The 24,986-nt window shown below is 39.9% G+C and overlaps 2 protein-coding genes across 6 annotated transcripts; one reads left to right on the top strand and one right to left on the bottom strand.

The window, feature by feature from the left end:
* Positions 1-7: 7 nt before the first annotated feature.
* Positions 8-4,587, bottom strand: si:dkey-29h14.10. 3 transcript variants are annotated; one of them, XM_034115580.1, is made up of 5 exons: positions 4,203-4,585; positions 2,903-3,044; positions 2,747-2,785; positions 1,728-1,874; positions 8-979 (listed from the first exon to the last, which is right to left on the bottom strand). In XM_034115580.1, exons 2-5 carry the CDS (start codon positions 3,018-3,020, stop codon positions 789-791), a joined length of 495 nt encoding a protein of 164 aa, XP_033971471.1. In that variant the 5' UTR covers positions 3,021-3,044; positions 4,203-4,585; the 3' UTR covers positions 8-788. The 3 variants fall into 3 exon arrangements, with proteins under 3 accessions (XP_033971471.1, XP_033971473.1, XP_033971474.1); XM_034115582.1 differs by lacking the exon at positions 4,203-4,585 and adding an exon at positions 3,401-3,486; XM_034115583.1 differs by lacking the exon at positions 2,747-2,785 and having other exon boundaries at positions 4,203-4,587.
* On the top strand, positions 3,520-23,157 carry rnf144b (ring finger protein 144B). Of its 3 annotated transcripts, none has more exons than XM_034115578.1 (9): positions 3,520-3,622; positions 7,423-7,777; positions 10,482-10,737; positions 12,688-12,792; positions 13,882-13,942; positions 16,622-16,835; positions 18,631-18,775; positions 19,415-19,504; positions 22,124-23,157. In XM_034115578.1, the coding sequence occupies exons 3-9, from the start codon at positions 10,570-10,572 to the stop codon at positions 22,295-22,297; spliced, it is 957 nt and encodes a 318-aa protein (XP_033971469.1). In that variant the 5' UTR covers positions 3,520-3,622; positions 7,423-7,777; positions 10,482-10,569; the 3' UTR covers positions 22,298-23,157. The 3 variants fall into 3 exon arrangements, with proteins under 3 accessions (XP_033971469.1, XP_033971467.1, XP_033971468.1); XM_034115576.1 differs by lacking the exon at positions 3,520-3,622 and adding an exon at positions 6,332-6,363; XM_034115577.1 differs by lacking the exon at positions 3,520-3,622 and adding an exon at positions 6,741-6,983.
* The last annotated feature ends 1,829 nt before the right edge of the window (positions 23,158-24,986 follow it).

The following is a 24,986-nucleotide window of genomic DNA, read 5'->3' as shown; positions in this document are numbered from 1 at the left end:
TAACAATATTCAACAAGAAATAAAATAGCAACTTCTTCTTTTTTTTTTAAATAGTACAACATTTTTTTCATAATTTCAAACATTCATTATGTAACAATATTCAACAACAAATAAAATAGCAACTTATCGTATACATTATTTCAGAATACAAATAAAAGTAAAACACTGTGTGAAGCTAACATGGAGTATATCTGCACATTATTAACATATCAAAAGACAAATAGGAGCACCTTGATTCAAAGTCTTCTATTTCCACATTTGATGTAATGCAAGAAATCAAAATTACTTCTGGAAACAAAAACGACGAAGTAGTCTACTGATAATGACCATGGGCCATACATATCAACATCAGTCAATGTCTTTATCATGACATGATAGGGATTACAGTGAAATCACACAATACTGTATACTACAGCCAGTTGTCTTTCCTTAGTCAGCATATTAGACCGCTGGACATCAGACACACAAACATCCGATGGTCATAAAGAGATCAATCATAAAAAAGTCACTAAATGTTGAGCTGCTCATAACTTTATGAACAGATATTTGCCTACTAACATTTCTTTAAGTTATTTTTTTAACAGAAATGCTAAATATTCCTGGGGTCTATGTTCTTTAAGGTTAAATGTTTTAATTTGTATTTAATAACAACCAGTTTGAATATGGGTAAAAGCAGTAGTTATAACTTAACGGCTCTAGGTTTGATCTCATACTGAGTTGAAGTTCTAATCCTATACTGAAGATGACGGGTTTGCTGGAGTGTGTAGTGTGTGTGTGGGGCCAAAGCTTCACTCTTGTGGCTCTTCTGTTTCAGTGGAGGGCTCGGCCTGCATGTAGTTGTTGTCTCCGATGATGACGCAGTTGAGATTGGACCTTTGGATGTTGACGTTCAGAGGCTCAGCGGTTGGAAGGGGAGGACAGAGAGGGGGAGAGGTCTGCTCTGCCCCCTGTTGTCCACGGCTGCAGCTGCACCTCTGATCTGTAACACAAGAACAAATCAGATATTAACGGCCCGTCCACACAGCGGCATGCGTTGAAGCTTGCCGGCGGGGGGGGCTGAAACTCGACCAACAACCAATCACATGAATCTCCCGCCCCGGACACACAAGCATGCGGTTTGATTGGCTAGAGCTTGTACTGGCATATGATTCGATTGGCTGACGCTTCCGCCGAAGCTTCAAAAGTTGAACATTGCTCAACTTTCGTCGCGAGCAACGCTTCTGAAGCTACGCTTCGCTCCCACAATGCAGTTCGGCGAAGCGTGACGTCACCCCATTCAAAGTGAATGGACAGAAGCGTGAAGAGTCAACGCACGCCGCCGTGTGGACGGGCCGTAAGTACTGTTTGAGTGCTTCAATACTACAAAATATACTTTTTAATTTAAGGCCTTGAACAATAGCAATATGATTCCAGCTGAGATTAAAACATGCACATGCTTTTTTCTAGGGTGCAAAATTGATATTGAGCAACCAATTTTGTCAACATTAACTTGGAAATGAAATCAAATATTTAACTTGTACTGATAAATGTGCTGTTACCAGGGACTGCAGATGAACATTTTAAATAGCTCATTCTAACATAAATCCTTTCTTCTCTTTTTGATACTAATGTATTTGTATGCATGGTTCTTGTTTAACAAAGACATAATAACACATAGCATAGTATGCATTTCAGCTCAGTGCTTTACATTTCTACACATTTATTTGAAAGGTTTTTCTGTTACACACCGTGCATTTGGAGCCCAGCGTGCCGCATCAGAGGCTGACTATCAGCCACCATGGATTGGTAGGTGCCGTTCCCGATCACGCAGTCCATCAAGGTGGAGTTGCTGATGTTCACAATCAAAATAGTAGACGGCGGATTCAGGCGTGACTCTGTATATGAGTGGGCAAGGGAGAGAAAGGGGAAAAAGGAAGAGAGTATGAGAACGGGAAGTTGTTTTTCCAGAGTGATGAAACTGCACAAATGCGTCACTATCACACTTATAGTTCCTGTATATATAGGAAACATTTATTTTGCTGACAGTTAATAGATAGATAGATATATCGATAGATACTTTATTGATCCCACTTCAGGAAATTATTTAGTCGCAGAAACAGAAGTGTGTTCAGACATTAAAATACAAATACTTAAAAAAAAAAAAAAGGAGAAGACTGATCAATGTGGCATGATTCTAAAGCTGTGCTAAAAGGCCATAATGGAAATTAAAGGGGCCCTGTTTTTCAGGTTTCATATTTGTATTTTGAGCCTCTATTGTGACATGTCTCCATGCTTTAATGTTGAAAAAGCTATTTTTTCACCAGCTCTCTGAAACAAAAGCCCAGTCGGTTCTGATTGTTTAGCTGTTGTGATTGGTCAACCGACAGGCCACTAAGCCAATGGCATACTATTTGTTGGAGTGCTAGCCGATAGAAGCTGCCTTATGTAGTGATGTCACTATGTCACGGAAGTAAACAAAGGACTTAAAACCAGCTATTTCAGGCAGGGGGCGAAGTGTGTGGGAGAGAAACTTCCTCTGGTGTGGGATTTTAGCCTTCCTCTGGTGTGGGATTTTAGCCTTTGCAGACCATTTACATGCACTTAAACCCATACAACACACTACAAGGGAAAACCCCAAAAATCATAATATGGCCTCTTTAAAAATAGGAAAGAAATTCTAAGATGTTAAACAGAGAGAATTGAGTAATAAATAAAGACCCTGACTGTTTCATTGGAAAACAAGGAAACAAACATTAAAAGTATTCACCCTGTGTAGTTTTATCCTCTGTAGGTTGATGATATGCACCTTTAAAGACAGGACACATACAGACTGTAACAGTCACATCTTAAGTCTGGGCCATGACATAACAGAAGCAAAATAAATAATGTGGACAGTATGCATTTTAAGAACTTTTTTTTTTACCTGTGCAGCATGGGACTTTCTCACACATCGGGGTGTCAGATGTGCAGCAGAACATCTCGCAGGCTCTTCCGCAGCTCTTCTGTGCTACCCTCTGCACCGACTGGAAGACTTTCTGCATGTTTGAGGCTTTACAAGTGCCCCCCTAAAAGAGAAAAGCAGACAGAAATCCCCTTAGCTTCGAAATCACACAAAACAACAACATGTCATTTCAGATAAATACAGTACATCTGGATGATGTGATTGAAAGGGCATTTTGCAGAAAACAACAGGCTCAGACAACCTGCTGCCCAGCTCTGTTTATCTAGGTCACATGTAGTTTCAGAGGCTGGGGAGTTTTTCCTGTCACTGCAACTTACAATATACGGAAATGGTAGTATGAAGGTGATATGAGCCAGTGGCGGCTCAAGCCCCGGATGTTTTCTGAAAAGCCCCGAATGTTTCACTTAAAGCATTATTTTTTTTTTTTTTTTAAAACGTCTCGTGAGTAATATGCAGTACCGGAGTCCAACAGAGAGGCAGTAGCTGCGTGACAGTAGCCTGCGTACTGCGTAGCCTTCCCTGCCCTGGAGAAGAAGTGATCCTTCGTTAGCATCGGCTCTGGTTAGCATGAAGAGTCTGCTTTATGCGCTCCGTCCGCAGCCCCGCTGCGAGGCTCCGGCGAGTTCAGAATTATGGGATAAACCCCGGATCTCCTGCAATGCTAAAGATATTGTATTTAGGGTACGGTGATGTAAAATGACGTAATGTCAATGTCCAGAGCCACTTAGGCTATATCTTATTATATCAACATTTTACACTTTTTTAAGAACAGAAAACATGCAACAAACGGTGTGTCAAAGCAGCCACTTAAACTAACAGTTCAAAAGGCGATAGAACTGAAGTTAACATCAAAAATATTTTATATCGTGTCTCAACTTCTGTAGCCTACTTGTCGCACGCTCACAGTATCTCGCTCGCGCACTACAGGTGTAACGAAATAACATCACTTGTTTGTCTATATTTGTCTCAATATTGCGGCAGCTGTTATAATACCTTACCTGAAGTTTTCAGTTCACTTGATTCACTTAAAATAAAGTGAAGCGATTCAAGCGAACGATCGAAAAGCTCCGACCTGCCGAGAGCCGCGGTGGGTTACAGGAAGTATCACAGACCTACACATAGCCTACACTTTTACATTTAAGATACAAACAAATAGTACAAAATGAGTAAAAACTTCTCTCCCACAACAAATACCGGTATACTACAACTATCAACCCCAAAGGGCAGGTACCAGTTCGGAATATATTTTTAAGAGTCTCACCTGATTGAAATGCGCTCTTTCTTCCACCTTCGTAAAAAAACTAAGAGCTCCAGGTCCAGACTCAGGGTCCTCCAGGGTCCGTGTGATAGATGTAATGGTTAGATGTGTTATTGTGAATGCTATAAAGACTTTCTGAAAAAGACAGGGACACGGAAAAGCCCCGGCGCATGCGCATTTTACTTGGACTTTCCGTCTTCAGCACTCGCCATAAACTGTTATTGCTCTTTCCCCAGCCTCCGACATACAGTATTATACTGCGGTCAACTCAGCCGTCTCTCGCATTTGCTTGGTCACATGAGCAGCTCTTCATTTTTGAGTGCGCGATTAATAGCGTTTTTACGGTAATCGCCGAGAAGCGGCACTGACGGTAGTACATTACATTACTTTACATCAGGGGTTTTCAAAGTGTGGGAAGGTGAGCCTCCCCTCAGAGAATATAAGAACAGCCGCGCCCCCCCCTCCCAATTATTATTGCTATTATTATTATTATTATTATTATTGTTGTTGCTATAATGCAGGGGTATTATTATCCAGTGGAATGCCCTTACCTACTGGCCTAGTTAAATCAAAGTGGTTACTTATTTTTGTCTGGGCAGTGTAGTTTTACACACCATCTTATTTGACTTTCTCAGGGCAGACCCCACAAAGAAAAAAATATATGTACACACGTAAGGTCATCATCTTAACAGTTTTTAATGCTCGAGTCATCCGTGAGCAGAGCATCAAGTTGGCATGCCTATTACAGCTGAATGCGGCGATTACCATCTTGTTCAGCAAAACGCCTCACAAACGTATTAACATCCAAAGCTTTAGTGCGTTTTGATTCAATGCTGAGCACAGCCAAACTTGACAGTCTCTTCTCTGTCATTGTAGACCGCAAATACCTTATTCCTTCCGTGTACTTGGGTCCGAATGCTTCTCGTTTTCTGCCGCCCGTTCAAATGAAATCGCCGCCAATCACATTTCCTCGCTCGCGCCAGGGTTACAAGGCTCGCGTCTTGTGCTGCATTCACTTGCACTCGGACATCAGGGATTTTCTCTGATAAATGTCCGATGAGCCACAACTTTTATTTCAAAACAAAGCTGCCAACTGGGGTGGCCAGACGCTGTCTCCTCTCTCACTTTAGGTAACTTCACTAAAAATCGATCCATGTTGCCGCTCGCATAAAGTTAGCTGAAGTTAACGAGCTAGATTTCATTGTTTCTCTTTTTTTTTTTCTCACGCTGCGCCTCCCCTGAAGCTCTCTGGCGCCCCCCAGGGGAGGCGCGCCTCACACTTTGAAAACCGCTGCTTTACATGTTACTTGTTAGACGCTGTTATCCAAAGCGATTTACATACTCAATACTGTGGACAATCCCCACAGGAGCAATGAGTTTGACAGGGGATTACTCAAAAAGTACACAGTAAAAACACTTGATTGTACTTGTGATAGTAGTCCAAGTAGTACTGAGTTCAACAGTATCAATTTCATGTAGAACTTATTGCAAAAAATCACGTTATCTCTCATCAAAGATAGCAGAATACATTAATTAGTGTACTCAGGACAGGATTTTAAACGAATATTACTCAAAAAGTACACAGTAAAAGTACTTAATTGTATTTGTGGTAGTAGTCTAACAAGTACTGAGTCCAACAGTACCAATATTATTAAGAATTTATGGTAAAACATATTTCTATCGAAAAATATAGCACAACAACATGCATTCTTTTATTCTTGTACCGCTTCTCGGCGATAAAGACGCTATTAATCGCGCACTAAAAAAATGAAGAGCTGCTCATTTGACCAAGCAAATGCGAGAGACGGCTGAGTTGACCGCAGTCTTAGGCCCCGCTCACACGGGACCGTTTGCGTTTATGCACAGTATGCGTATTCAAAAAAGTCTTCCGTTCACATGCATTTGTTTCATTTAACGTGTCTGTTCAAACGAGGCCGCTGGAAACGCTGTAGTACATATGCTGGGACTGTAAGTGGCGCTGTAACTTCCGCCAAAATACACCAAAAGCCGCGAAGAAGAGCAACCCAAGCAGCCCCGCTGCAATGTTGCCATGGCTACCCTTCTGTTTAAGCCCCGAAACTGAAACTGAAACTGAAAGAAACTGAAGCACGTCTCCGTGGAGAGAACGGCTCAGAAAGAGAGAGATATTCTCTACAAACACCGGGTGAGATCCTCCTTTGTCAATATAATGGATCAATGCATGAAATCTGACTCTGTTTATTTTGTTTAAGGAGTATATTGGGCGTTAACAATTCTGGTTTGCCTTTTATAATATTATTTCATTCAAGAACCCCTTGTGCGTTTAATTAACACAGCTATTTTTGATAGTTGCTTCAGCAGTGAGCAGGAGAGGTGGGGAGAGGCGGTGCTATCGTTATTTTTTCAGGAAATATTCGTATCAAGGTGATTACACGGACTCGGTTGACCCCCCAGAGCGTTTCGTTTGCAAATCTATCCACCTTGGGACCCGTTATTGTTTGTGGGGTCAGTTTCTATCGGCCTCGTGTAAATAATAGGGCTATACGCACGCGAAACTATGCAGATACAAGCAGTTTTCTCCTCGTGTAAACGGCGCCTAAATTCTGACGTAGCTAGTATACGTTTTGACACATTTGTCTTTCTTTTACTAGTATCTCCAAGAGCTGTATAGTATACTGTATACTCAACATGTAGGAACGTTTAAATGATGCACATTGTGTTCGGATGTAAACAAAAATTGGCAGACCTGGAAGAATAGTAGACTACAAGTTTGGGGCATAAAGGAGTAGTGCCAGATTCCCAAATGTAAGGATTTGCTGCTTTATATTTATATAATTTTAATGAAAGTAGTTGCAGTCTCAAAAGGAAGTCAACCTCAAGCAACTACAGTAGTAATATGCTGCTTTGAAATTAATCCATGAGTGTTAACAATGATAGCATATTCTTTAATAGTATACAGCATAGGCCTACAGGGGACATTTTTATGTGTACTTTTACTTTCACTTGTAAGTCTTCTCCTAGACAGGAAATGTACTTTGAACATTTAGAGTAAAAAGTAGGACATTTATTTGTGAAATAGTGTTTTGAAAGGGTTGATTAGATTAGATTAAATATACTTTATTGATCACATTTTTTTTCTTAAAATAGTAATTTTATCTAAGTGAACGATCAGAACTCCTCAATTTTTTCTATAGAACACCTCGTTCGTTCATGATTAGCTCATGAATTCAATGTTTTCCGACAGCACCTGAAAGCAGCATGAATACAGTAAAATAACCAGCAGGAGCAGTCAAGAGTGGAGCTGAGCGGAGAGCAGACACAGCTTCCTGGATGGAAACAAAACGCAGCAACAAAGCACACACTCTCACACACACATAGACACACCTACACACAGGCCGGACAGAAGCCAGCAGGACCTTTAAACATGTTTTTGGTTGTTCTGTAAGCCCGCTGCGTGTGTGAGACAGCGGTGACGGTGGGTCTGCGGTGACAGCGGAGGGCTTCTACCAGCAGACTGTATCCAACACATGTGTCTGTGCCACAGTGAGAGCACTGCGGCTGTGGATATTGACTCCTACACCCAGTGGTCCACGGGAAAGGTAGGTTCCCCTCTCTCCTCTGCTCATCTGCAACACACAACATCCATTACTATACGTTTTAAACTCCATGCATGCGTAGAGTTTTGACCTGTACGAGTCGAGAATGCAACCTTGAGAGAAATGCAGAAATGTCAGATTTAATGTGAATGCACTGTTACATATGATGCATTACACTGTCATACTAACCTCTGGGTAATTATTGAATAATATGCATATCACAACAAGGAGTATTACTTAAGGAATACACCTTTATATCACTGTCATTTTAATGAATATCCACCATACTGATTCTGTTTAAACTGATGTAGAGTAACTGCGTTAGCATTTGTATAATCATCATCATGTTGCTGTTTTAACTTTGTATGCTCTTATTTAAGGCTGTGTCCCAAAATCATGTTATAGGGCCAGAAATACAGAACAGGGAGGGATTGTAGCTGTACAAATGATGCCATATAGATTCTGCTACACACTCCCTGAACTCCCAGCTGCCTCCTTCCCAACATAGTGGCAGCCTGTGTAGAAAGCAGCAGCAGCTTCTCAATGGGCAGATCTGTTTTTTCCGTTTCTGAAATGGTCAACAATGCTGCTTTGATCCCCATAGCTGGAATGCCGTTTAAGCCCTGAGCCGAGAGGACTGCTAATCACTTAAATGACCCGCTCCACACCTTAAAGGAACTATTAACACTCACAAGGGCGTTTTATAAATGAATAGCTCATACTTATTCTCACATATAACTGCTTGCTCAGGGGCAGGGACTGCAGCCAAGATGGGTTATTGAAAGATGTTCTGACATTTAATATATGTAGTCCCATATGCAAATATTCAGCTTGGAAATGCTTCTGCAACAGCGTTCAGTAATCCTCAAACTCGTTCATGCAAACTTAAATCTGTTCATTGTGTTTAATTGGAATCAGACCGCCGTGAAGTATTGATGAATTCTACATTTCCCAGTCAATCAAACTGCCTTTTATCTGTCACATTAAAGGTGGAACAGCACTCTTCGTCTGCTGTTCTGAGATACAATTACTTCAAACAGCTTCATCTGTTGACACCCAGGTCATGTCGAAACAAAAGGTTGTTCAGGAACGAAAGGCTTTGGAGTTGCCATGCAGCAAAGTTAGCTGACTAGAGACCTATCATTTCCCCATGTGGCTGCTTATGCTCAGGCAGGAGAGGATTGTATTGTGGGATGACGACTGCAGCCTGGCTGGATGCAGTGCAACATGACTGTGCAGAAATACCAACGTGCTGCTACACAAGCTCCACTATCAGTCTTTTGCATGTAATAAAAGAGCACTGTGAGAAGAATTTAGGACACCAGTGTTGGCTGCATTGATTTAGCTGCCCCAAAGTTTCCTGCCAACCTCAACAGCCCGCTGAAATGGAGAACATTGTGTGTAGGTTGGACTAACATGTGATTTCAACAGGCTGCGGAGTGTGTTTTTAACGCCACCGCTTCCTGTGTGACCCCGTTCTGTGTCCAACCACTGTTATCTACAGGATTAATCGCTAATCCCAGATTATGAGTTTATTATTTCTCATGCTTTTTTGGGATTGGACAAACCCAAAGGGATTGGATATTGGGTTTGTGACTTTGGTTGCCTTTAACAATAGATTTTCCTTTTATTATCCACCAACCCCTCTCCTGCTGTCCCAACATATACAACTAGTGCATTATGTTTGATAGCTGAGGGCGGAAATCACAGATTATATTTATGCCTGATGCTGTAGTAGAGCAGATTTTGTGAAATATTGCTTTTTGTTGTCTGTTGGTCGGTTGGGTTTACCGCTTTGGTCTAGGCAGAAATATTTCAACAACTATTACATGGATTGGCAACTTTGTGCAGACATTCATGGTGTCAAGTGGCTGAATCCTAATGTTGTGTCCCTTCATTTTCCGCTTTATTGTAGTTTTGGGCTAATTAGCAAAAACTACGAAGGTGGATATGTAGATGTGAACATTTGATCTGTTAAACACTAGCATGTAAGCCCTTGTTATGAGCATCATTTCATGATTGTTGGTCTCATCCAATGGCAATTTTCACATTAAAAACACAAATGTTACCTTTTTTTACTTTGCTCAACTACATTTTTCAAAATGGTGTGAGCTCTGAGAAATATGAAATGTTGACTATCCGGATTCTTCTCTCTTTAGTCTGACTAAAGACTATTTCAGTCTAACACTTTTAAAACATACAATTAATAAGAGAGAGTTGACCTGTTTTCCATCTTTCTACTACCCCCTGCCCAATGTTGAAATGACGTGCCTAACCAAAAAGTTTCTGTACCTACTATGGATACACAGGCATTTATTTACTTTGTAACTAAAAACTCGACAATCAGTCCTGCCAGAGTGAATGAGATCTGGTCAATAACTGAACACTCAGTAAACACAGACCTTGGACTTTGGCATTAAATATGCCGTGATGAGTAATCAATAATGCAGCAGTAATTACACATAATTATGTTTTGCTTCATGCACCGGGCAGCTTTGAACAGTGACTAATTCATCTCTCAGGTAACAAGACAATGAAATGCCTCAGGGAGGGGTGAAGTCATCATGTTGGTACACTGGTTACCAAAAGAGATGACAGGTTCCAGTAACAGAGCAGTGTTGTCATAAGGCCTGGCTGAGGTATTATGTCAACAGTATCGAAGAGGAAGTGGTATACCTGCACTAAGGAGACAAGTCTCTGCTTTCAGGAACATGGAGGCTGTGGCTCCTCTCCGTCCCCAGCAGAGGGGCTAGGAGCAGCCTGATCCCTCCCTCACCCGCCTGCATTGCCCCATCATGGCCAGCAGGAGTCCCACCCTGATTCGGGACGCCGGGAATTCGCTGGGGACCCCTGAGGCCGGGGCCAACCCTCGTCCAGGGCTCTTCTGCAAGCTGTGCCTCAGCGAGCAGCCGTCTGCAGCCACCAGGGAACTCCAGAGCTGCAACTGTGTCTTCTGCACAGCGGTAAGTAAAGACAAACGAATGGCAGACATTTACATAGATAATGCTTATGGTATTAGCAGAACTACAACAGGATGTTGGCTAATATGGAAATTAAACATGTGAACCTTTATTACTGAAACAGAGCGGGTCACTCAAGGCTTTATTTAGATGAAATGCATGCTGATCATCTTCTGATATTGCTTATGCTTTTAGTCACTTTCCGTAGGCGTTGAAGATTTCACAAAAAAGGGATCTGACTCTGAACTATTCCTTGGGCAATTTAGGCAAATCTCCAACTTTTAAATTACTTGGGATGGGATGCTCCGTTTTATTGCAGCCCCATTACTGCTTTAGGATCCAAAAATAGATCATTTTATTGGCACATTGCATATTACAGCACTGGTGAAATGAATTGGTTTCATCACAGGAAGGCTTTACCTCACATTTACTTTCTTTGTCTTTGGAATTTCTTGCGATTTATCACAGCTGTTGGCATTTGTTAGAGTGGAAATAGAGACTTTATTTTCTTAAACTCATCAGTATGAAGCAAACATTGATGTCACAATGTACTGGTTATAGAATAATGACAACTGTTGATGTTGTCATTATTGGTTCCCCATAAGCTCGCCCTAACTGTGCAGTAGTGTAAATAAAGCTTTGATTTGATTTGAAGAAGAAGAAGATTCAACTTATTGTCATTACGTAGTACAGGTACTATGTAACAAAACGTTTTTTCTGCATTTGACCCATCCTAGTGTTTGGAGCAGTGGGCTGCCATTATGTACGGCGCCCAGGGAGCAGTGTAGGGAACTTGTCCCTTGCTCAGGGACACCTCGGTAGCACTTGGTCTTTCCGGGACTTGAACTGGTGACCTTCCAGTTGCCAAGCCAAGTCCCTATGGACTTCGCCACCACCGCTATTTATGGCAAATGGTGGAGAAAAAAAACACAGTGTGACCTAACACTAGCTCCAAAAGTTCAAGTTCCCATTTGCATAAAGCTTTAAACTACAATTACGTTTTGCAATTAGTTCTATTAACATTGAGCATATGTTACAATATAATACATTTGAATACATTTCTTGCTTGCAAATGGAAAGCGATCTAGCAACAGGGGCACCAAAAAGGTTGGTCAGGGCCACAAGTTCTTAAGAAAACCTGGCAGCTGTTTCAGTCCTTTTAAAAGAGAAGAAGAGCTGTCGGTAGAACACAGAGCTGAATCACTATAATAGAAGCCCAGAGGTCTGCTGCTGCACCGTGGCAGTCTGATACGTGCCTGTCTGGCATTTCCAACTGAGATGTTGCCGTTGTGCCCTGACACAGAGAGCTGGATCGTGGCAGGTGTTAATCTCTGCCCGAGGAGGCTAAGTTGTCAGTGTTGCTCGCACAAGGTCACACAGATAATACACATACACAGTGTCACGGGGGAAATGCTTGGAAAAGAGAAACTGTAAACACACTTATCAGCTTTTACACACACATTTTATATCTCCTCCAGTCTGGTTCCAGAGAATTGTTTTTTTTTCCTGCTTTGTTTTTAGATCATTTGTAATGTCAAAGCCCATGGTTAGCACATGATAAGCACAAGTTAGCGCGTACGATTGATTCTAAAACACATTGCGAGATAGCTTTGTTTTCCACTGAAAAGTGACTTATTTTCAGTTCCGCTAAATTGTCTGCCTTTGCGCAATGTTTATTAAGTTCCCCCTACACTTCCGTATTTCTTCACTGAGGCAACATATGACTTTTGACGTGTGGATGTTGAAAAGATGTCCATGTTTATGTTGCATTTAGTTTTTTTTCATTCTTATTTTCCCTGTACTTTAATACTGATGTAAAATTGTGGACAGTTAAGAAAATGTTATTATGAAAATGTTGAAATGTATTACTATTAACAATTGCGCTATGGTACAATTGTCCCTGTTCCATTCAGTATCCAGACTAATGCTGCTGTGTTGTCTGTCCCTCTCCAGTGTTTGGAGCAGTATGTTCGGCTTGCCATCTTGGAGGGCGGGGGGGCACCCATCACCTGCCCAGATATGGCCTGCCAAAAGGCTGGAGTGCTACTGGACTCTGAGGTATGCCCTGCTAAACACCAATGATATGTAGGTCATGAGTGAAACCAAATAAAGCCATCACAGGCCAATAAAAACTGATCTTCATGGACAAATGTTGAAACAAACTTTATTTTTAAATGTCTAAGTTGCTGCAGAGTTTTCTATAGAAAATTGAAGTTGGATTTTCACCCTCAAGTTTTTCGAGCTGTGTGGGCAGGGTTAATTAAGTGTTGTGAAAATGCTGTGAACCAGCAGTGATGGCATTTCTGAGAGAAGTCTTTTAAGTGTCAGACAGAAAGTGAAACTCTGTGAGCTCATGTCACACATTGTGGATCCCACACAGTAAACACGTCAGAGAAGGAGTTCAGACTGATTCGCAAACAAATGGAATACCGCTTCTCACGTCCTCATTTAAAAGGTTTTGAAAACCACTGCAAGACTCTCTGGACTTCCTACTGAGTTGATTTTACTTTTTGATTTAAATGCTGTTATCCAGTAGAAAATTGTACAGATGTTAGACAAACAAATATTAATAAATAAGCCCTGCGAGCAGTTTTGATACATATTTAAGTCTGTTTTTAGTCTTAAAAGGTTTAAATCTGGCCTGTGGAACCTTTATGTGTGTCGTACCCTATATTGTCACCCTTTAACAATTCTTCTCTATAAAACAGGCTAAACTGGCCCACACATATCACACATAACATACTCAGTATTTCCAGACTCATTATTTCCAGATTAGCATCTTATTTGTTGATCATGTGTCATTTTGCAGCTTTTACTACAACATGGATTACATTATAATTGTGGCTTTGCTGCCTTTTTTCATTTAGAAAATGTTGCATTTGACTTCTTGTCTTATAATGTAGCAAAAATATTGTAGCAAATCAGTTGTAATGTGACCAGTTGACGCTTGATGATGACCCTTGAGGCACCAGCTTTCAGCAATGAAAATACCAAAATGGCCTAATTTTATTGTGACCATCATGTCTTTTTTCAATTATTCATCCATTATGGATTGATCATACTTATTGCATGCACACAAAATTCAATGTCACAGCTCCGAGTGTCAACAACATGACTAAAGTGTCTCTCGTGTTTCTGTGATTGCAGATAGCCAGCTTGGCCTCGGAGGATCAGGTGGAGCTGTATCAGCGTCTGAAGTTTGAGAGAGGTAGGAATTGTTGCATGTAGATGACTTGTGACAGGCATTGGGCTATTTCAGGTCGCACTTCATCTGGTGTTATTACACCAAGCAGCAAGTGCCGAGCTTTACGTGTCTGGGATAATGTATAATGTATAATCTCTTTTCTATTCTGCTCTGGTCCAGTGTTACTCAGGAGGTTACTGAAACTGTGGCTTTGTTACATTCAATTATAGCAAACATTACCAGCAGGAAATGCTGCAAGAGGTTTATGTAACTATTATTTTGAATTGAAGTGTTTCAGGTACCTTTGTGTAGCTGATTGCACCAGTACTTGTGGGAATGTCTGTAAGAACAGATTGTATCAGTTTGGCCTGGGAGAGAATAACTGTTGAAAAAGGTTCCTGTTGACATTTACAAATGGCAAACTGAGGTTATTATGCCTTCTAGCTATGTTGGTATTTTTCTAGTTGCACAGGAACAAAATGCCGTGAGGCCCATAATACGTTTTGTTTACTTTGACCATAAATCATAACACTCATAATATTTAAAGGTGGGGTATGCAATTTATTTCAGATACACTTTTTGTCATATTCCATGGAATGCTCTTAACATCCCGATAGCAATGAATATATTAAATACTTTGACAATAAATACATAAAAAAATGTCATCTGTGGAAGCCGTAGCACTGTAAAAAGCACGACCAATCATTTTAGCCGGCCCGGGTCAGATAACTGGATGGCCTACCTGCCTGTCAGCCTTCCATCTGTGCACAAACTTATCTCGTGCCCTCATTGGTCATGTGCGCATTCGTGTGTGTTGGAGGAGGGGCTCTATAAGGAAGTGGCAGATTTTTTCCAGTTGTGTATTTTCAAATTCTAGCGCACTCGAGCTGGTTTCTCCAAAATTACCTACCCTACCTTTAATGTGTAAAGAAGTGCAAAGTAAAGGCTGTTATGCAACAATGTTTTTGGTCATTTGATTCACAATGAAACTCAGAGTGGTGGGGGGATCATGAATGCTCCATTTTTGGTTTTGATAAAAAATGCCAGATTTTTGTTATTGAAAGCATTTCATAAATTGTTTATTTGTATCCTTCTTTCCTCATAAGCTACTTACAAGGTTGTTTGTCTCAGTTTGTAAGTCGTCTCACCAATTTATTCCAAGTTCATTTGAATTGAATGGATTGTCCTAAAAATTGTGATAATTTCTAATAACTTTTTTTCTTTGATTTTAATAATACTCCCATCAGCCTCTGCTGTAGACCTACTTGTTTTTTAGCCCAAATTATCAAATTATGACATGCTAACACTCTAAACTAAGATGGTGAACGTCGAAACACATTACCTGCAAAACATCAGCATGCTAACATTGAAATGTGAGCATGTTAGCCTTCTGACATTAGCCTTTAGCTCCAACCAGTGTTGTACCTAATGTTCCTTGCAGATGGTCACTAGCATGACGACAGTAAGTCATGTTGTTTAAAATGTTTTTCAGTATAACAAATGGCTATATTCACATAGACTTAATAATACAGACCTTTGTTTACCTGTTTTCAGTGTTTAGCATGCTAACACACAGCTCCATGTTGGCAATTTGAGCATGTTAGCATGCTGACGATAGCAATTAGTTCAAAACACCGTTGACCCAAGTCTCCCAAAGATGCTGAGTGAATTTTGTCGATAGTTTGACTTTGTATTGAATTTGATTGTTTAGTCAAAGTGTTGTCCTATCCTTTCTGAAGTGCACAAAGTGGTGTTGTAAGAAATGTTTATTTGTAAGACATATTTCTTGTATGTTTGCCTGACTTGTCAAACAAATGTTTATTGGCCTGGTAGTAATACTTTATACAGTATATTCGGTACCACTTTACAATAAGACTACCCTTATAAATGGTTTACGAATAGTTTGTAATTAATTTATTAATTAGGTTGTGAACACTTTATAAATCATTAATAAGCTTTTATAAGACATGAGATAAACAGGGCAACTGGGACCGGTTGCTTGCCAAATAGTGAGCCCACATTTATCTGTAATGCTAAGCCTTATATTGGCTACTTAGCTTACTTGGTCTCCTTCATCAGCCAGCATCCTTGGTATCTGTTGCTTACTGAGTTGATTCTCGCTAAGTAGCCAATATAAGGCTTAGTCATCTTGCCAACTAGTGAGCCTGTGTTGATGTATGAAAACTATGTTAGAACTGGTTTATAAATGGTTCTTAATGATTAATAAAGTGTTTACAACCTAATTAATAACCTAATTATAAACCCTTTATGAATCCTTTATAAGGGTAGTCTTATTGTTAAGTGGTACCGTATATTCATACTGTTTATATTAGAACATACCCTTATTTTGTGTGTTAAGAACTAGGAACTGTGTTAGAAGGTTGAGGGAGTGACACACTCACTGTTAGTAAGACAGTGAAGTATCTGTGTTTTTTCAAATCTTATGTAAGAGATCAGTTGTCCAGCACTGAAGTATCTGTGTTTTGTTATATTTTATGTTAGAGATCTGTTGTCCAGCACTAACAATTTGTTCCAGATTAGTAGTATAACTAATTCTAGACTACTGGTGGTTTTGTTTGAAAGAGCAGGCCAAATACTAGTATAACTTGGGTTTATAGAATAGCAAAACGTGTTTATTTTGTCTGTAAAATCTGCAGCTTCTTGATGTCTTCTTCCCTGCCCATCCCTCTGTGCTTTCTGCAGGAGTGAAGTTGGACCCCAGTAAGGCCTGGTGTCCGGTGCTTGAGTGCCAGGCGGTGTGCAGTGTGCAGCAGAGCAGTGAGGGCCAGCCCGCCGCTGTGCCCTGCCCCACCTGTCACACCGTCTTCTGCTCCGGGTGCAGAGGGCCCTGGCTCGACGACCACACCTGCCCTGAGCAGCAGCCCATGATGTCGCCGTCACTCGCTCATGAAAGCAGGTCAGTAAGCCACCGTTTGTTCCACCTCCCTCCGTCTGCAGCAGCCACAGAGTCAGAGCCGCACCTGTTAATGAAAATGAAACTGTGCTGAAAAACGTGTTAGTTGAGGTCACTGGGAGTCTACGAAGAAACACTGCTGTAAACAGACTGAATCATGATTCCAATAATGGGTTTCAAAAACATGTATACCATGCTATTGCTACGTTTAATATGACTTTATAAGATATTGTATTACCTTCATATTTATCCCTTTATCTTATTTTATCAGAACAATCCAGTCCTATTCTTAATATAAAAACACCTGACAGTTATTGTAGCTGGATATTTACATCGAATGGATTGTACAAGTAATGTGTAGTCCATCATGTCCCAGTAGAGCTCTGGGCTGAATATGCAGTAAACATTATTTTAGGATTAATAGCTTAGTATTCCTCAGCAGGGCTCGGTGGGTAGTCCCCGCTGTAAAGCTACATTTTACAGTTTCTCTGCCAGAACGGCTGATGTCATTGGGGAGTCACTGACTTATATTGGAATTCCATTGTCTCTGTGCCAAAGGGAGGAGGGGGGTGGGCACGGAGCCACGTCGTGTACAGAAGGAGCACTGCAGTAAAGGTGTCTGCAGTGTGCGGTGAAGGAGAGAGCAGGCACGAGGAGAATTTGGGAAGATTAACTATAAGTTTGAACTTGAGAGCATGATTTATATTTGCTTGCAGGTTTAGTCGTTAAACATAATGTTATTGTACCAGAATCATAGCCAGTACCTCAGAAACACTGCAGTAAGGATTCACTAGCCAACAAAAAGGATTTACAAGATGTAATTAAATCAATGTGTTTTTCATTGTGTCTACCTTTATGATGATGTATTGGTTTGTTGTATCTAATGATAACAACATTTAATTTCATTTAGGGATTTGTCATTATTCTGAATAAGCAAGCAACTAGTGATATATTTGTTCCGTTAACTTTTTGTTCTCCGTTCTGCAGAGAAACGCTAATGGTTGCTAGGATTTTTCACATTTATAGGAAACACATCAACATTTTTGTGGCAACTTTTGTGGTCCTAGTTGCTGGCACTGCCAATGGGAAATAGCGTTGGCATTCTTAATCCCCCCTGCAAAGCGCCAACTCACTTGATTGCTTTTCCATGATCAGCAGAGTTAGTGAATAATAAAGAAGAAAAATGTGTGGGCAGAAATTGGCACTGCTTGAAATTAAAGTTGCTCTAACCTTTGTTTTCATTTATAAAGAGTGAGGAAAACACTGCGTATTAGTAAGAGCATTACCACCTGAGCTTGTGGTTCTGGTTTTATTGCACACACCTTTTCTGTTTTGTTTCCATCATGTTTTTCAGCTGTAATGCGCAGCTGTTTTAAACAAGAATGATCTTATTTACGCCAAGCACACTACCTGTCGAGAGCCAAATGGCCTACACAAAAATGTTGCTACTAGAAGAGATTCACTTCTCTAAGAAGGTGGAGACCAAATTAGAGAATAAAGAAGAGTGAATATGGGATTTACATCCTTCAGATAGCTGTAAACATCCTTCTTAGTAAATGCTAATATTGCTATGTTTGTTCTGGATGTTTAAATAGGCAATTGTTTGCTAACCATAACAACTTTAAAAGTTGTAAATATACAAATATTTTTAAATGTATAAATCATTTCCCCTAGTGCAAAGGAAGCATTGACCCTAAAACCTGTGGCTTTCTAAACAATCCACTCCCTATCTGGAGACTTCGGATGCCTTCACGGCTTCATACTGCACATCTGACATCTCTCCACTGTGTTTCTATAGGCTGCGCTCCGACAGCGACTCTGACATGCCCATCAAGCAGTGTCCTATGTGTGCTATCTACATCGAGAGGAACCAGGGATGTGCACAGATGCTGTGTAAGAGCTGCAAGCACACCTTCTGCTGGTACTGTCTGCAGAACCTGGATGTAAGTCTCTCCTGATGCCTAACACACATGGTTCTTAACACAAGCTAAAAATAAACTATACTGCCTCTTACTACCACCTGTTTTTTACAGGCAAGTTCACATCTCCTCAGCCTCTGCTTCTCTATCCTTAGCTTGTTTTCTACATTTCTTGCTGAATACTAGATAACAGTGGTGAAATGTAAACCACTAGTTCCCATTGTATTATTTTACTCCACTAGATTTATTTAATATCCTTTGTTGTAGTTAGTCTGCATGTTCAGATTATTTTTGAAAAAAACAAACAAATACATATGAATGTTATTTTATATAGTTGTGAACTTTTTAATGTACAAGCTACCCAGCAGACAAACAGAATACAAATATTAAGAATTCAAATGATCACCCCTGTTTCCAGCTTTAGAATTAAAGTGATCAAAACAATAATACATCAATAACTATTTTCCATTAATATTATATATATTATTCTGAGATGGAGAATTCTGCACAATGAGTACTTTTGGTAATGCATGACTTTTATTAGTAAACTAGAATGTGTACAATGAGTTTGCTACTTTGACTTAAGTACAAACGCTTTGTACTTCTTCCACTTCTGCTGAATAATATATTTCTTGTCTAACCAAGTATATTTCGCAATTGCAGGGCGATATCTTCCTGAGGCATTATGATAAGGGGCCGTGCAGAAACAAGCTGGGACACTCGCGGGCCTCGGTGATGTGGAACAGAACGCAGGTGAGGACACAGCAGACGGCAGACATGCAGTTTTATTTCAGTGTTGTGATGAGGCTTGACATTGTCTGAATGGATTAGCCTACAGAGCCAATCATCCGTGAGTGGTCAGTTATAACTGGAATGGGTTTGATTTGAGTAAAAGTGTGCCATCACACAGCAGGGATTGGACGTTAAAGATTTTGATCTCCATGCCAGCTGCACTGTTTGGCTCTCAAATCAATGATTCACGGTTGGAATTTCTCTCCAGTGAGGACGGCACAGGTGTCTACAGGACAATAGAGCTTACAGCACGCTTTAAAAATGTAAAAACAAAAGCTACAAATTATACATAACTATCAATTTTCCCTTTAGGTGAGATACTACAGATGAATATGGTTTTAACTAAGAAATGTCACTTTGAAGCTTTCCTGGTTTATTACCTGCATTTTAGGTAAAAATATGCAAATTAGCCTTCCTATTGCAGATGTGCTTTCAACTTTCATTCATTTCCAGAACAGAAATCCCAGTGTTGGATAAAGCCAGCCTGGGCATTCTTATTTAATTCTTAATATTTGTGAAAATATTAGAGTCAAAGATTCAATCCATGGTAGTTTTGGATATCCTTTGTGTCTCTCCAATAATATAAAAAATACTGTCAACGTCAATAAATCAAAAAGATTCCCATGCTTCTAGGAATAAAATGTTGTATAAAATCTGTCTTGAGTAATATATGAACAAATCCCTATCCTTTTTTAGCAGTAGTGTCTCTCTTTATAGACCCATACACTCTGTTCTAGCACCATGTTTGTGTTAATAGTCCCAAAATAGTCCTTTACCAGACATTAAACTGAACTAATCCCAGTGCTAATCTCAAATTCCTGCCCTGTATCAAAACCATAAACCGCCGGACCTACTTTCCCTACACCTCTGCTGCCCTGATGCCATTATCACATGATTCCTATTAAGATTGCAGCGGTCCTCTTGATTCTTCCTCAGTGTGTGTCTGCATTGATACGTGTCTGGAGAGTGGACATACAACCCTGCAGTTGTTCCTTCCAAAACAACTCCTGACAAACTCGGTTTACACTCTTGCACGACCAGTTCCTGAAGTTTTACAATCTGCCGTCACACATTCCTCTGACAGTGTTACTCCTTTACTGCCTGCAAACACTGCAGTGGTGACTACATTTTAAGTATACTGTGAAACTGGAACGAAGGAGCCTAGCCAAATAATTCTAAATAACCTAAGACAAAACATAAAAAGACACATATGGACAGCCGTGTCCATGCACTTTTGGCTATGTAATGTAGAATAGTGTTGGCAGGGTAAAAAACGTTTTCAGTCTCAATTAGTTTGAATATATTGTATTGAGATCATGGTAGACACCTTCATGGTAGACACCTTCACTACAGCTACCCACAATCCAATGTTATTGGTTTACATAAAGCATTACCATTACATACATTCTATAATCCTACATACTACAAAAATGTAGTTTAGCAACAATCCTATTTGTTGACAGTAAATACACCAACTTATCAAAACATTACAATTTTAAACTAGTTCATTGGTTTTAAAATCAATCAGCACCCTCGAGGCCTGAAAGGTGAAGACAATGTAGAAGTGCCTTGAATTATTTCTAATGACAAACAGCAGATTGCAAAAGAAAATCTGATTGTATAAAAGTCTATGAGAAATTGATCCTACTTCCCACTTGATTTATTGCCCAAGTAAGCATTTTCCTAATGAGTTAATGATCTCAATTGCTAGTTCCATGTGGTCTTCAATACAGCATGATGGTCACTTTGTAAATGAAAGTCCCAAATGAGTAAAATAGAAGAGAAAGCCGCATATGCTTTAGGGCGGGGCTACCTTGATGTTGACAGGACGCTACCGTCAGCGCTGTCTGATCTGGGGGTTATCTGTGTTTTCATATTGGTACTTTAACCCTTTCACACTGAGTTTCACTTCATGAAAGTTAATTATTACATTTTGGCTGCCTAGAAATGTATTTTTAAGCATTTGGTTGTAGAGACCATTTCTTGCGCCACTTCTGGTATAAAAAAAACAAGCTGGAGACAGCTAATATGCCAAACTCAAGGTTCCCACAAACAAATGGCTCACAGTGACTATGTTCATTTCTTATTTACAGTCTATGTTTAAAAAGAGACATGTATCGCTAATTATTAAATGTAAGAACTGTGGGTGGCAAAAGAACCATGCAAAGTGTTTGTAGCTGACATGTTAGCATATTTACAAATCCAGCCTTCTTAAAGCAACATTAGCATTGATTTGGAATTGGGTTTCTGTCCAACTGATGAGTGTCAGTCCTATATTTCCTCTTGTTAAGGCCCTGCTTTGGACTCCACCAACTCCTGAGTGTCTGTTTATTGGCTGCTCACTTTGTCTCTATACTGTTTAGTGCGCAGGTAGTGTATGATGGGTTTATTAATACCTTTTCACTGAAAACAAGGTTAAAGAGCAGTGATACCGAACCAAAGCCATAACGGAGGGGCCATAAAATCAAATCAATGAGCCAAAAACTTCTAAAAACGCTCCCTTGATGTGACTGCAGAACTTGGTGATAATTATTGACTAAGTGCAACCCCTTACATATGACTTATAATCATTTGATCCAGGTGGTGGGTATCCTGGTGGGTGTTAGCATCATCGGACTGGTCACGTCTCCGCTCATCCTGCTGGCCTCTCCCATCATCCTCTGCTGCCTCTGCAAGCCCTGCAGCGGGAAGAAGACCAAGAAGAAGAAGAAGAAGAAGAAGGACCTCAGCCAGCCAGACTCCTCCACATCATAGCAGCTCGCCTTCTCATCTGCCCCTCCCAAGGAAACCACGAGAGGGCGAGAGCTGCATGGTGGAAAATAATAAAGTCGGAATGACAATGGATACATTTTTCATGACTCAACGGACTGGGAACCTTGTCAGTGGTTCAATAAGTGCAGATCAGCTTGAACTCTAAAACTACAAGTACTTTATATGGTGGAAGTGTAAATATGAGGAGAATGAATGTAACTCACCTGGTTGTTTTCAGATGCACAACAAGTACTAAGGAGACAGTGGCGACTGTGAGAGGTTTCCTGGACACACACACACACACACACACACACACACACACACACACATATACAAACAAATGCAACGCCACCCTCATGTGCCAAACATCGTGATGCCAAACCAGAGGAGTTAGGTGCTCAAGTGCCTCACTCCACAGTGCCTGGTGCTTGGTTGTATTTGTTTTGCCTTCCATTCTATCTTTATCTTATGCAAAAATGTTAGCATTATGAAAATTAAGAACTGTCAGGATTACAGGGGTTATAAAACCTTAAACAATGCAAAACATTCTTTCATAAAGGGTGAAGGCTAACGCCCGGCGTCATGTGTGCACTGTATATTCTGTACTGATATGAAACATGATAGGGCTTCAACAGTGCACAGAGAACTTTCCTTCTGCTAATGTTTGTTGTTTCCACCTGGGATACGTTCCAGACCAAAGGCTCTTAAGAATCACGTGTTCTTTTCTAAAAGTGTGTCAATGTGTATTTATGGGTTATGTGTGTATGGTTATCATTTATACATTTTCGTTGATGTTTCTGCATCAGATATTTTCTAAAAAAGCGCCATTGTAATTGAAATAAACATACTATATTGAACATGAATCAGATGGTATTGTGTTTGGTCATGACATGTAGTATCTGAGAGATGGAAAAGTCTTCTTCCTACAAGCTCCAGGTGTCCTTCTTTCTAAGTATATATATTAACATCATTTTAAGTATATAAGTACGTTTTTACAAAATAATTTAAAAAATCTATTTTATATATTTATCTAAAATATTTGTACTATTACTTTACACAGAGGAAAAAGTAATACACTTGTATGATAGTAGTATAACATACTTTGGAATATTTTACAACGAATAAACAAATTAATATAAGTAAGAGCATTCATAGCATATTCTTATATAATTGTTAACATAAACATAAATACTGTATATCAACTTTATGATAGAAAATATACATGTTATGTTTGTGTTTTGTAAAAAGTTACAAAAAAAGATGCTACTGGCCCAACTCTCACCTAAAGCACAATAAGTTCAAGCATTACAAATAGGCTCTTGGAAACACGCATGAACACGGTCCTGATATTGTTAGTGTTATGACATCCTTTTAGAATCATATAACTCAAGATGAAAGATAAGACATTTTTTAGTTACAGCAGCATAAAAAACATGGCATTGCACATAATTATAAATTAAAAAGAGGAGAAAATAAACAATTATAAAATAGAAACATCTAAAAATAGAAAATAAAAGTTGATCGTGAAGATAACAATCTGTAAACTATCTGACTAATAAAACAGTTTACAGCTAACACAATACAAAAGTAGTATATTATTTACATTAAGTGTGCAATGTAAAATGTACAGTATAAAAAGTATATATCTTATGTACAGTACCAGTCAAAAGTTTGGACACACCTGTTCATTCAATGTTTTTTGTTTATTTAAAATGTTGTTCTACTTTGTAGATTAATACTGAAGACATCAAAACTATGAAAGAACACATATGGAATTGTCTAGTAAACAAAAAAGTGTTAACAAATCCAGAATAGGATTTTTATTTTAGGTTCTTCAAAGTAGCCCCCTTTTGCCTTGATGACAGCTTTGCACACTCTTGGCTTCTCTCAGTCAGCTTCATGAGGTCGTCACCTGGAATGGTTTTCAATTAACACGTGTGCCTTGTCAAGAGTCAATTTGTGGAATTACTTGCCTTCTGATTGTGTTTGAGACCATCAGTTGTGTTGTGCAGAGGTAGGGTTAGTGCTCAGTGAAAAGCCCTATTTGACTACTGTTGTAATCCAAGAACGTCTCAACTCAGTGAAGAGAAACGACCGTCCATCATCACTTTAATAAATGAAGGCCAGTCGATCCGGAAAATGTCATGAACTTTGAATTTATCCTCAAGTGCAGTCGCAAAAACCATCGAATGCTATGATGAAACTGGCTCTCATGAGGACCCCCCCGGGAAAGGAAGACCAAGAGTTAGCTCTGCTGCAGAGGATAAATACACACGAGTTACCAGCCTCAGAAAGCACCTCAGATTAGAGCCCACATCAATGATCACAGAGCTCAAGTAGCAGACAATCTCAGCATCCGAAGTTCAGAGGAGACTGTGTGAATCAGGCCTTCATGGTCCAATTGCTGCAAAGATCCATGGACAACAAGAAGAAGAAGAGAATTATTTGGGCCAAGAAACACAAGGATTGGACATTAGACACTGGAAATCTGTACTTTGGTCTGATGAGTACAAATTTGAGATTTTTGGTTCCAACCTCTGTGTCTTTGTGAGACACAGAGAAGGGTGAGCGGAAGGTTTCTGCATGTGTGGTTCCCACCGTGAAGCATGGAGGAGGAAGTGTGATGTTGTGGCCGTGTGGGGGGGGGGGCTTTGCTGGTGACTCTGTTGGGGATTTATTCAAAATTCAAGGC

Source organism: Trematomus bernacchii, unplaced genomic scaffold (assembly GCF_902827165.1).
Source record: "Trematomus bernacchii unplaced genomic scaffold, fTreBer1.1, whole genome shotgun sequence".
In the NCBI taxonomy this organism is placed as follows: domain Eukaryota; kingdom Metazoa; phylum Chordata; class Actinopteri; order Perciformes; family Nototheniidae; genus Trematomus; species Trematomus bernacchii.
The sequence above is the reverse complement of the archived record's forward strand: the minus strand, read 5'-3'. Positions and strand labels throughout refer to the sequence as shown.